The sequence below is a fragment of the Schistocerca nitens genome, chromosome 2, assembly GCF_023898315.1.
Source record: "Schistocerca nitens isolate TAMUIC-IGC-003100 chromosome 2, iqSchNite1.1, whole genome shotgun sequence".
Classification (NCBI taxonomy): domain Eukaryota; kingdom Metazoa; phylum Arthropoda; class Insecta; order Orthoptera; family Acrididae; genus Schistocerca; species Schistocerca nitens.
Window position 1 is genome coordinate 69,262,390 of NC_064615.1, and position 12,128 is coordinate 69,274,517.

General features: G+C 43.2%; 1 protein-coding gene across 1 annotated transcript in view; it reads left to right on the forward strand.

The window, feature by feature from the left end:
- Positions 1–1,734: 1,734 nt before the first annotated feature.
- LOC126235720 (chitin deacetylase 1) overlaps positions 1,735–12,128 on the forward strand; it is a 69,775-nt gene continuing 59,381 nt past the window's right edge. Inside the window, exon 1 of the mRNA XM_049944491.1 lies at positions 1,735–1,889. Coding sequence (XP_049800448.1) covers positions 1,835–1,889 — 55 coding nt within the window. The 5' untranslated portion in view covers positions 1,735–1,834. The remainder of the gene's footprint in view (positions 1,890–12,128) is intronic.

Consider the following 12,128-nt stretch of genomic DNA (forward strand, 5'->3'; position numbering starts at 1 on the left):
TCTGAAGAAGACTGGGTACTTTGTACCAAGTGCAGACGCTCGACACACATTGAATTTGTGGACCAGGAGAATATTTTGTATTTTATTTGCGATCTGTGTAAAACAGTGAGCTAAACATTGGTGAACTGAGCTGAAATAGCAACAATACGTTCTCATACTTGCATGTTCTACTATTATTGAATAAGCATCACTGCATTGTATCATTAACAGTCGATATTATCACAGGAAAGACATACCTTGTAATTGTAGCTGTTTTACTTTCAATGTAATTAAGTACTATAAATAAAATATAAAATCTTTACAATGTGTCTTGAGATGCGAAAATGGTATTCTCGTATTTCGATTACCCACGGCAGTTACAACACTAAATTCAGAGAACGTTAGGTTCATGCTTCACGACCCTCCCCTACTGGAAATCGTAAGGTACTCGATACAGAAGAGTTCATACAGAATTCTAGTGCGGCTGGGGGAGTGGGGGGGGGGGCGGTAGGTAGATACTGAAGGCGAGTCGGAGAGCGAGGCCTTCGAGGATTTTGAGGGAGTGGTAAAACTTTAGTGTAGGCGACGTTGGCACAAGAGAGAATTTGTCGGGTTATGGAATATTGGTTCAAATGGCTCTGAGCACTATGGGACTTAACTTCTAAGGTCATCAGTCCCTACAACTTAGAACTACTTAAACCTAACTAACCTAAGGACATCACACAGATCCATGCCCGAGGCAGGATTCGAACCTGCGACCGTAGCGGTCGCGAGGTTCCAGACTGTAGCGCCTAGACCCGCCCGGCCACCCCGGCCGGCTATGGAATATTATGTCAGTTTTAATGTAATGAGGTTTCAACGAGATTAACATTATTAATGCTGTTGAGACGAATTATTCTCTGAAACTGTGATTTCATTTAAATGTTGACTACAGTTATTTGTCCTTAGATACTTTTGACATGGCACGTTTCAGCTGGTCGTTATGAGAAGGAGGATGTAAATCGTAGTACAACCTGTATTTGTTTGACTGTTATGCTTGATATATATCATTTAAAGCACCTGCTTATGCCAAGATATTGCGTTCTAATAGCGGAAACTGTAATGAAGAGAAAAAACTGCCATTCTCGTTGTTTATACACCACATCTTGTGTCCTTGCATTACTTTAGAGACGAGCGCCACTCTCGGTTATTCGTGGGCGCATCCGCTGTGCCAGTAATGATAAACGAGTCATTGGAGCTCCAGTGAACGTCGCTTTCTCTTTGAATGTTGTCCTCCCCGCTTCGGGCATTCTCGTTGGCCACAGCGCCTTGACAAGGTCATCTGCGGGGATCCTAACCAGCAGCGGAAGCGTAATCCGATCGTTTATGTAAGACTCTCGACCATCTGCTCCACTCATACACGTTACGTGGAGTGTCAGTGTAACTAATCACAGTCGACTCTAAAGATATGTAACGGCAAGAATTCCTGACTATATTCTCCGATGAAAGTGAATTGATGGAGGACCCATCCTCGTACTTTGACAAAATCTCAGCAGGCGGTCGCCGACGTACGGTCCAAAAGGGAGTGAGGGAGGAGATGCGGGTAGGACAGTAAACGTGAGGGAGGAGCGAGAGGAAAGAGCGACGACAACAGACTCGGACATAGGACCGCCCGCTGCGCCTTCTGCGGCCGGCGGCCATGATGGGAGGCAGGCGACGTCAGAGCGCTGGAGCGGTTTCTCCGCCAATGAGGGGTCGCGAACAGAGAGGGGTTTGTCCCCGATAGACGGCCGACTCCGTAGAGGATGTAGGCCGCGTATAAAAGGCGCTGGTAGGCGCTCGCAACGTCACTACCAGTGAGTGTCCACGCGCGAGAATGGCGCGGATTGTGTACAGCGCCTCTTTACTGCTCGTCCTGCTTGTTCACTCAGGTAAGAAGCGCACCGTCGAGAAACAACGCGCTATCTTCTTTTTTTTTCTTTCGTGCATCCAGGTTCATTCATCTAATTACTAACTCATCTGTTACATATTTCTTCTGTTATTAATCATGTCCCTCGCGCGAGACTGTTACAATCATTGCTCTTGTATTCCGTCATTTTTTCTTCTTCTAACTGATACGAACACTGTGAAACTTATTTATACGATGCTAACAATGTTTTATAGGTGTGTTCTATGACGTAACTACACACACATCGATCCCTCACAACATATGTTTCTATTCTCTTCTATTGAAGATTCTTCAAGTACGACTGGAGAACATACTTTACTGCTTTAAATAATTATGCAGCTTTATTGTGTGCCTCAAACTACCGTCCGTAAAAAGGAGCTTCTTAAATATGTCTATCACACTAATACAATAGAATTTCATGGTATTTCAAGTAACTCGAGTTTCAGCTTACCTCAGGTACGTGGAGACTTCAATGCATGCACAAGAAACGAACAGATAATTTGCAAAAGTTTCCTTCTGTAACTGTCTTTGTTCACATTCATAGTTCAGCCAAAGTGGAGGATTAGCTTTTGATTGAAAATATACTGTAGTTTTAAGTATCTCTAACAGCCACCTGCTCTCTAGCTATGCATCACTTCATTTCGTTCTCTACTTCACCATAAAACAAGTACTTGGTTCAAGGTTCACGGAAATGTACGTGCGTCCATCCCTCACAACATATGTTACTAGCCTCTTCTATTAAAGGTGTCAGTAATCACATAATTAATTTCATCAGTTGATCTAAAAATAGAGTCCAGATAATAGTGTATAGTAAATTGAAAAGTAGTACATTATATTATGTATTCTTTTGTTTCAAAATTTGTCATTGCATGATACGTGTACAAAATGGCGGCAGCTGCAACGGTTGTGGTGGGTATTTTCTCTTGCTGCAAGTACCGATTGTGAAAGTGGCGCTCCTTGACTTCCACTGCCCACTGCTAGCGGTAAATAACTCTAGCCAAGTGGCTCATTGTTTGGTTTTTTACAAGACAGACACAACAATAGAATCAGCAAAAAATGCTCGTATCGCGATAACGATGTCTAAAATGTAAGTTGCAGCACTGCTAATTTCCGTGAAAAAAATCAAAAGGTAGTATCGTCATTAAGGAATTCAGTCCTGTATCAGACGGTTGTACGATATCATACTTAAAATATAGGGAACTTTAGACATTTAGATGTAAACGCTACTACTTACATACAGCTTGGAGGGCGATAATGAACCTGCCGTCTTCATTGAAAAACATTTTCTTTGGAGTCTGTTATCAACTTATGTTTCAAGTTTATTCAACATCGGAAGTGGAAAACATAACTAGAGGAAATCTAAAGAGTGTTTCCAAAATTTTCTTTTCGTATTCACCGAAATATCCATATATGTAACCGATAGAATGAACATCTTACAATAACAGGTGTTTATATTGCTCTATGTTTTATTATTTCTTTGAGTTATACTGCCGATGACCTTGGCCGGTAGGTGTCATTGTCAGTTGAAAAGGCCCCAAATGGTCGAAATTATTCGAACTCTGACAGACAATTAAGACGAAAATTACTCGTTTGCTCTTGTGGAAAACATCAGTTAATTTGTTCAAAAACATCTCTAAGATTTTGTTTCTTCGGAATTACAATCTTTTGCGGTAGAGTTATACCACCTCCATGTCACTTCTACGTAGGGAGTGTCTGAAAAACTTTGTGACTGATCCAAACTGGAAATTCTGAACTCCGATGACCCAGCAATGCAGACATATAACTATGAACACATCCTCACGGAATGTCTTTAACAGGTAACAGAGTAGGGTCAAAACTTATTAGTAACCAGCTGTAGATTACAAAAAAAGGTGGACACAGTCACCTTAAGCCAGATGTCAGCTCAGGCTGTCGAAGACAACGAGCGTTTTTCCGCTCATCGGTAAGTAGAAAAGTCAGGAGTATGTCCTACGCTGTTCTTTTCTCTTCTAAGACATCTGTTGCTGCAACTACATGAGCGAAAGTTTTTTTGACAAGTGAAAATTCGTCATCACTACCGCGAAATATATGTTATATCTCTACAAGTCCACAGCAATGACAGCGTCAGCTAAGGACAACAAGTGTTTTCAGAGAGTTATAATTAGCGGTTTTATTCTTTTTGCAAAATGTAACAATTAGTCGAAAATTATCCTGTTTCACTAAATAGTGGAAGACATTATACTGCTTCTAAAGATCATCTCGACGTACTGCATATGTTTTCAAATTTTATGACCTCTCATTGTACTTGTATTTGTAACACTACATCAACAATCGTTAGAACAGTGTTTATGTCAAGGGGAAGGAAGGCGGCTTTGACACTAGCATAGGTCATACGCGGGAAGCAAATCAACTAGCCTCGTGAGTTGACATTGTCATCCCTGAAATAATTCTCCCCTTAATATTGCGTACCGTGTGTCTTAACGTAAGTAGAAGTGACTTCACACATGGACATTTCATTCCAAGGATGGACTAGAATTTATTGATTTGACCTGTTGAGTTCACTCAGCTTCATAAAGCCAGCTGAAAAGATGACTGAATTTGATATGTTGCCGAAATCGACAGATCCGCAACTGACAACGTGGCACAAGGGACAAATGACACGGTAAAATAACTGGCCATAGTTGATCAGCTACGTAATTTTCGGGCGACGGATTGAGCATCTCCACTTGCTAGAGGAAATACCGCTACATTAATATTCCGACTCGGTAGTGGTAAGTGATGTTAATGGTTCCATCTGTAAAGCGTAAGAGAACGATCAATTTCTGTCAACATCCTGGTACAACGCAGTTTGTGCTCCATCTGTTAATACGATTGTTTTCGACCGGCCATTTTAGCCAGTTTTTTCTTATGAACTTGCATTTCGTAGCATAGCTCTTCGCATCAGAGCCGATTTACATCTGATGACTATTGTTTCACATGTGATCTGAAGTAGTCGTAATGTGTTACAATATTGACTGGCGGGAACAGAGGACAGTGCATCAGCGTGCTAGCCTTCCAGGGTTTTCATAGTGACGTCATATCAATCGAGACAAAGCGGAATAATCCAATTAGAAGTGCGGATGAGACTTCACACAATTCGCCGACAAGAAGTGAGAGCGTCTCAGACCGCTATTCCGCCTTCGGCAACCTCTCTAATGAACTGTATAACGTGCGGTGATAACCTGAAGGATCAGACAAATTTGGGTAAGCGAATCTGTCGCAAGTCTGCAGAGTGTCTTGGTTTTTGTTGCAGAAGCAGAGAAAGGTATCTGCGTTTTCGGCTCTTGCTCCTCTTCAAATGGTTCAAATGGATCTGAGCACTATGGGACTTAACATCTGAGGTCATCAGTCCCCAAGACTTAGAACTAATTAAACCTAACTAACCTAAGGACGTCACACACATCCATGCCCGAGCCAGGATTCGAACCTGCGACCGCAGCAGTAGCGCGGTTCCGGACTGAAGCGCCTAGAACCGCTCGGCCACAGCGGCCGGCTTGCTCCTCTTCACCACTAACCATTTCATCATCCAACGGCATAAGAGGACGTTAAGTACACTGCGTTGTTGTTTAATGTCGCATCGTCAGCGACGTAGAATATCATCGATTTTGAAAAGGTGTTCCAAAAAGGAAAATAAAGGTCAGATTTTAACATCCCGTTGACGACAAAATCGTTAGACACGTAACGCAAGCTCTGATTGCGCTTCACCTTCAGCGGTTCATCATGGAAATCACGGAAGACATAAATCTGTATGGCTGGACGGAGATTTGAACAACCGTTGTCTGGCACACGAGTCTGTCTTTTTACTGCACAAGGTAAATTCTAGCAACAATTTGACCATAAGTTGACCGCAGGAGCTGTTGTTTCAGTTTTTGGGACTTATTCATGAAAGCAGATCAAATGGCCAACTGAGACAGTATTTCATGCAGCGAAACAAGTGCAGAAACAGGAAAACAAGTATGGGAAAATACTTTAAATTTCTAGTTACATCCTCTTCCAAAATCAAAACACGTGTTTTATTTTTGAACGAATCTCTGGGAATTTATAGTTTACTCATATTTATAGTATTACCGACAGAGCATCAAAAAGTGCAAAAAAATTGTTGTAACATCGTATAGGACAAAACTGCTCAGATCATCAGGTCATCAGTCCCTAATCTAAGGTCAACAGACACACCCATGCCCGAGGGAGGTCTCGAACCTCGGACGGGGGGGTGGGGGGCCGCGCGGACCGTGACAAGACGCCTTAAACCGCGCGTCAACAAGTTCATTTCTTTAAACAATAAAGTTTACTCTTCAACGGCTGAACCAATTTCGACTAACTAGTTACAGGTATGTTCAGTCGCCGAGAAATACTTCGTGGCCGACTCGTAGCGTGTCCAGATGCAGCCATCTGCCAAACAGTATTTATGAAATACTAGTCACTAGAAATCGATTTAGCGGTTAAAGAATTTATGTGAGCATTCGCCTGAAGTAAACTTTATTGTTTAGCGTCTCTGCAAATGTCTACGACAGGTTCTCCGTAGACCTCAACTGAAATTGCGCGAGAATCGTTTCGAGTGCGCTAAACGCAAGAAAGTCTCATGTCACAAATGCTTCGTCAATGATTTCGCGTTAAGTGCAACAGCTGTAGTTACACATGAACATCTTTATGTATTTCAGATTTGGCTTGATAATAAAGGAAATAATGGGTAACCGAAAAAGAAATTTGGTCAGCCACACCAAGAATACAGCCGGTCGGTGTGGCCGAGCGGTTCTAGGCGCTACAGTCTGGAACCGCGCGACCGCTACGGTCCCAGGTTCGAATCCTGCCTCTGGCATGAATGTGTGTGATGTCCTTAGGTTAGTTAGGTTTAAGTAGTTCTAAGTTCTAGGGGACTGATGACTACAGCAGTTAAGTCCCATAGTGCTCAGAGCCATTTGAACCATTTGAACACCAAGAATACAGTGTTTCACCGAGCGAGGTGGCGCAGTAGTTAGCACACTGGACTCGATTTTTCTGGAGGACGACGGTTCAATCCCAAATCCGACCATCCTGATTTAGGTTTTCCGTGATTTCCCTAAATCGCTGCAGGCAAATGCCAGGATGGTTCCTTTCAAAGGGCACGGCCGACTTCCTTCCCTACCCTTCCCGAATCCGATGAGACCGATGACCTCGCTGTCTGGTCTCCTCCCCCAAAGCAACCCAACCCAACAGTGTTTCATCAGAATGTCAGTTCGTTAATTTTTGCGTCAAATTGTAAACATTACTACGTAACTTGATACAGAAGTCTAAACCGACTGAAGCCTTTCTACTCGATTTGTTTGCACCCTGCACTGCCATTGCAGTCGTAATAGTTGCACTGAAAATAATCTGAATTACGTGTAATCAAATTATGCCAAGAGTAACTATAAACGACAAAACAAATTACACACATATTGCAACGCTGAACATCTCATGTTTTATCTTTCATTTCATGTACTTCGTGATTTAGGCCTATTTCTTCAATGTGTAGTACTTTTGTAAGTATTCACCCGGATGGAGTCGTGGTTTTCTGTAGCATGTGTTGCAGTAATACGGTAAGCAGTCTCCCTTCGACCACCTTTTACCTTCTGTTACTGCAAACAACACAATCCTTACTGTTACCCTTTTCATCAGAATAGATGAAGTGTGGCTGCTTTGGTAGTCTCCCTTCGTCATCGAAAGTACATGGTCTTCCCCTCTTTCTCCGGTTTGTCTTTAGTACATTTCCAACTTGAGCTTTCAGAAATGCCACTCTGTATCTCTTGTGGCTGAACTAGTACTCCTGGTTGGAAGTAGCATCCAGATGGTACAGAATGAAGCTATTTACTACTGTCAATATTTTGTTTCTGTTGTCGTAGCTCAAATCACTCATATCGCTCGTTGTTTCATCCAATATGTACAATACTGTTTTAGGATTATCACGTAAATTTGCCATTTGTCAGTTTGGTTTCGAACACCGCCCTCGCAGTGAACCAGAAACATGAAAACAAAACGACAGCGGTATGCTTTCAACAAATGCGTTTCCTCGTAGTTATGCCGCTTGCCGATAGATGTCAGAACGCTCAGTACAAGGCCATGAGGGCCGCGACATACGACTCAAAGAGAATTTAAGGTTGTGCCGGCGACGTCCGACTTGTGATTCTATTGCGATATTTACGCGGTCGGGGCTGCCCCGCCAGTCGAGCACTAAGGGTTAAAAGTAACGGTAATCAGTTGTTGTCTGCCGCAGCGCCAAACTTTCATTTTCACTTGGCCGAATACCATGCGATAGATAGAAGACGGTGAAAGCGGCTGCTGCCTCTGAAACCCGGAGGGGGCGGACCGCGTGTTTGCGTCGCGACCGGAGGGCAAGAATGTAGTCCACTGCCAGTATCTGTTACCGAATGCAAGTAAGCAGTCCGTAACGGCTATTTTTTAGCTACAGCCGATTCTTCCACACGCTGTAAGAGTGCTGTTGACAAAAGTACGGGCGATGTCTGTTACGCAAATGACGCAGGGGCTCCTCGAAAACAGTTGCGTGTCCGCCGTTGAGCCGGGACTACTTTCTCGGAGCCGTATCAAGTTTACGGGCGCCTCGCGACTTCGGACGTACGCGGAACATGAAAGTTTGTTTTGTGCGACCGGAATCCATGCGTGGAAAGCGGCGCCCGAGGAAAGGCGAGAAGTGGTGTTACATAAAGGCGCTGGTCTGCGCGCTGGACTCCAGCTCCAGGCAGCCGGCGCCGCCCACGCCTCTGCCGCAGCTGGCAGGTGGATGGAGGGCTCGAATCCCACAAGACACTTTAACGCGCACGCTCACTGCGCTGCTTCCCTTCTCGAAATGTTGAAATTCTCTGCCGGAAGCTTGCTCGACAGGCGTGGTACCCTCTCTACTAGGCTGCCAGAAAAAAAAAAAAAAAATGCAAGCGCGGGCGTGTTTAACTGGTTACTCCAGCATACAACAGAAAATTAATGCTGGAACTTGTAACCTCGTCATTCTATCGTCGATATTTCAAAGACAGACCGAGCGAGGTGGCGAAATGGTTAGCACACTGGAGGACGACGGGTCAAATCTGTGTCCGGCCATCCAGATTCAGGTTATCCGTGATTTCCTTAAATCGCTTAAGGTATATGCCGGGATGGTTCCTTTCCAAGGGCGCGGCCGTTTTCCTTCCCCATCCTTGACCATCCGAGCTGCTGCTCCGTCTCTAGTAATCTTGCTGTCGACGGGACGTTAAATTCTAATCTTCTCTTCCCTTTTTAATTTAAAAAATTAAAATAATACAGTATTAAGAGACATCAGGTTCAAATGGCTCTGAGCACTATGGGACTTAACATCTGTGGTCATCAGTCCCCTAGAACTTAGAACTACTTAAACCTACCTAACCTAAGGACATCACACACATCCATGCCCGAGGCAGGATTCGAACCTGCGACCGTAGCAGTCGCGCAGTTCCGGACTGAGCGCCTTAACCGCGAGACCACCGCGGCCGGCAGAGACATCAGGACTTCAGCCACCTAAATGCACTGAAATAAATCATTGGTGAAGGTTGACAATTTGTGCCGGACTGCGACTCGAACCCGGATGCATCGCTTTCGTAGAACGGTTGCCTTAACTGCCTTTTTGTTTGAGTTTGTTCCTTATTGTTCGTGGCATTTGACCGGGGCGGACCTCAAATGACGCCCGTTCAAGTTCGTCGTTAATTCTTTCACTCAGTTTTCTTTATCACAGAGGGCAGCCAGATCTATGACCGAACACGCTGAGCTACCGCGCCGACTCTCGCTTATCTAGACACGATTCCCGTCGAACCCATATCCTCAACTTGTCACCCGCAAGTATCAGATCTGTACAGCAGCCGCACTGCTCGTAGTATTCGCTAAGTTCCGCAGGGGTTCGGAAGATGCGATGCATCCGCACTGAAAGTACCTAGAGCGATCCTCGCTTAAAATTTTATACTCGTGTAGTAGTCTTGAATGGCGACCATTTTGCAGAGCTGTGTTCGAATAAATAAGTTACTCTGCTTATTTCCTCCCTACTGTCTCCTATAAGTTTCTGCAAATTGGCTCAAATTTAGGGTATGTTCCAGCATTACCAGGAAGGAACTAGATTTCTGGTTATCTTTGCATAAATTTTAGAAAGAAAACAACGCCGAGCCTTGTCGGTCTTCGTCAGTTACGTAATGCACTCTTTTCACAACAATTTACAATATCGAGTAGTAAGACTGTTGAACACTTTGCAGAACAGGACCAGACCAGTGTGAACAGGCCATATCACGTTACAGAATGCTGATGACTGCCAAAAAATTAGACTAAAAGTGACCAGCGACGCTCGACTCGCAACGCAACGATGTTTATGTTTACACAGGGCGTAACGGTTAAAAGTGCAGATATTTCTGTTGGTGACAGAACGGTATACTGAACAACATTACATCCGTATTTACGTCTTTAGCAGACTAATAATTATAGTCATTACAAGTCGAATGTTTTTAGGTTGGTTAGTACCTGCAAATACATACGGCAATAGCAGGCCATTAATGCTTATTTTTAGCTGGGCAGCAGGTGAGGGGGTTGAAATGAGTATCAAAAATGTTTGGGCTATACTGACGGGCGTAGCCCACATAGTTATGCCGTGCGAGTGTGCAGAAAACATCAGTTCGTAAATTCTGTGACGTGTTTGTGGGAAGACTGTTTGACGCAGAGGAAAAAAAAGAACCAACGCACTGATACGTGCACATATTGAGGTACCACATATGAAAACATCTGCAAAAATTGTTCAAATGGCTCTGAGCACTATGGCACTTAATTTCTGAGGTCATCAGTCCCCTAGAACTTAGAAACACTTAAACCTAACTAACCTACGGACATCACACACATCCATGCCCGAGGCAGGATTCGAACCTGCGACTGTAGCGCCTAGAATCGCTCGGCCACATCGGCCGGCAAAACATCTGCAGTTATACCCATTACGTCCTGTATATCATTCTTTACTTCGAAGGTAAAAGTTATATGTAGTTCATATTTTATAAAATTTACATAATACATAATTTTTTCAAATTATAATCCAAAAATTATATTAACAATAATAATAATTTTCATAATTTCAGAAGGTTTCCTCAAAATTAAAGCTAAATATGTTTAACACAACTTTTAATGGTTTGATTTTTATATTCAAATAGCTTCTTATTACACATTTCATATTTGTACATCAGTAAAATATTACTCTACAACTTACTTGCTCATAATTCAAACACCAAATTTGTTGTTCTTTGGAAGAACTTTCCCATCGCATTATACCATTTGTACTAAAGATCAATAATCGCTTTAGTTGTTGCACTGGTGATGTATCTAAGCGGTGCAGTTAGGTTGCCATGGTATACAGACTGAAAACGAAATCCAGCGACAAAATTCCCAAGGTCTGTCAGAGATGTTTTCTGAGTATTTTGGTATGAGGTACTCGTGGTTTCCGGTGATCCGTTGTACAATAATAACAGTAATAATAATGTAATTATGACTTACTCAGTTTATTAGCCAATTACCTAAGTTTATGTAGAAATATCTTCACTGCAATCACTAAACGTAAAACGCGTTTAGAGATGCAGACACATTGTTATGTGTTTGCCGTCGCCACGGGAAGAGCTCAACATAGCTTCGTTGGGGTGCTCACCCATTACATTCAGTCACTCCATATACTGGGTGTCTCAGGAAGAATCGTCAGTATTCAGGTGTACAACAGGAACGATCATCCGAATCAAAAAAGAGCTGTGAAGCGCATGCCTCAAGAGCTAGGAGCACTTGTTCATCTTCACTACCGTGAAGCATATCCCTTCTAGCATAAGCTCTTCAGTTTCCATATTTTGCGAGTAGGTAGTATGGACCAAAACAAGAAAAAAATAAAAAGCAAAGAGCTTGCAGTATGAGAGATTTGTTTCACAATATCAAAAGTGAACGTTGATCATAGCACTTAAGGTAGACATTTTAGAGTCCATGTTTACTAGACTTTTTTGCTTCGAATGATCTTTCCTGTGATATCGCTGAATATCGACCATTTCTGCTGCGACACTCTGTAGAATGCACATCGCCCAACTCTTCGTCAGTATGCCTATCAATACCACTGTGTGCAACTCAGGCTTTCGGAAAAACAGCTGTGAGGCAAAAACCGAGCCGTCTTGAATGAAAGCTTGAGAGCTAAGAGTGAAGTGGCATCATTGTTGCTAACAGCAAGTAC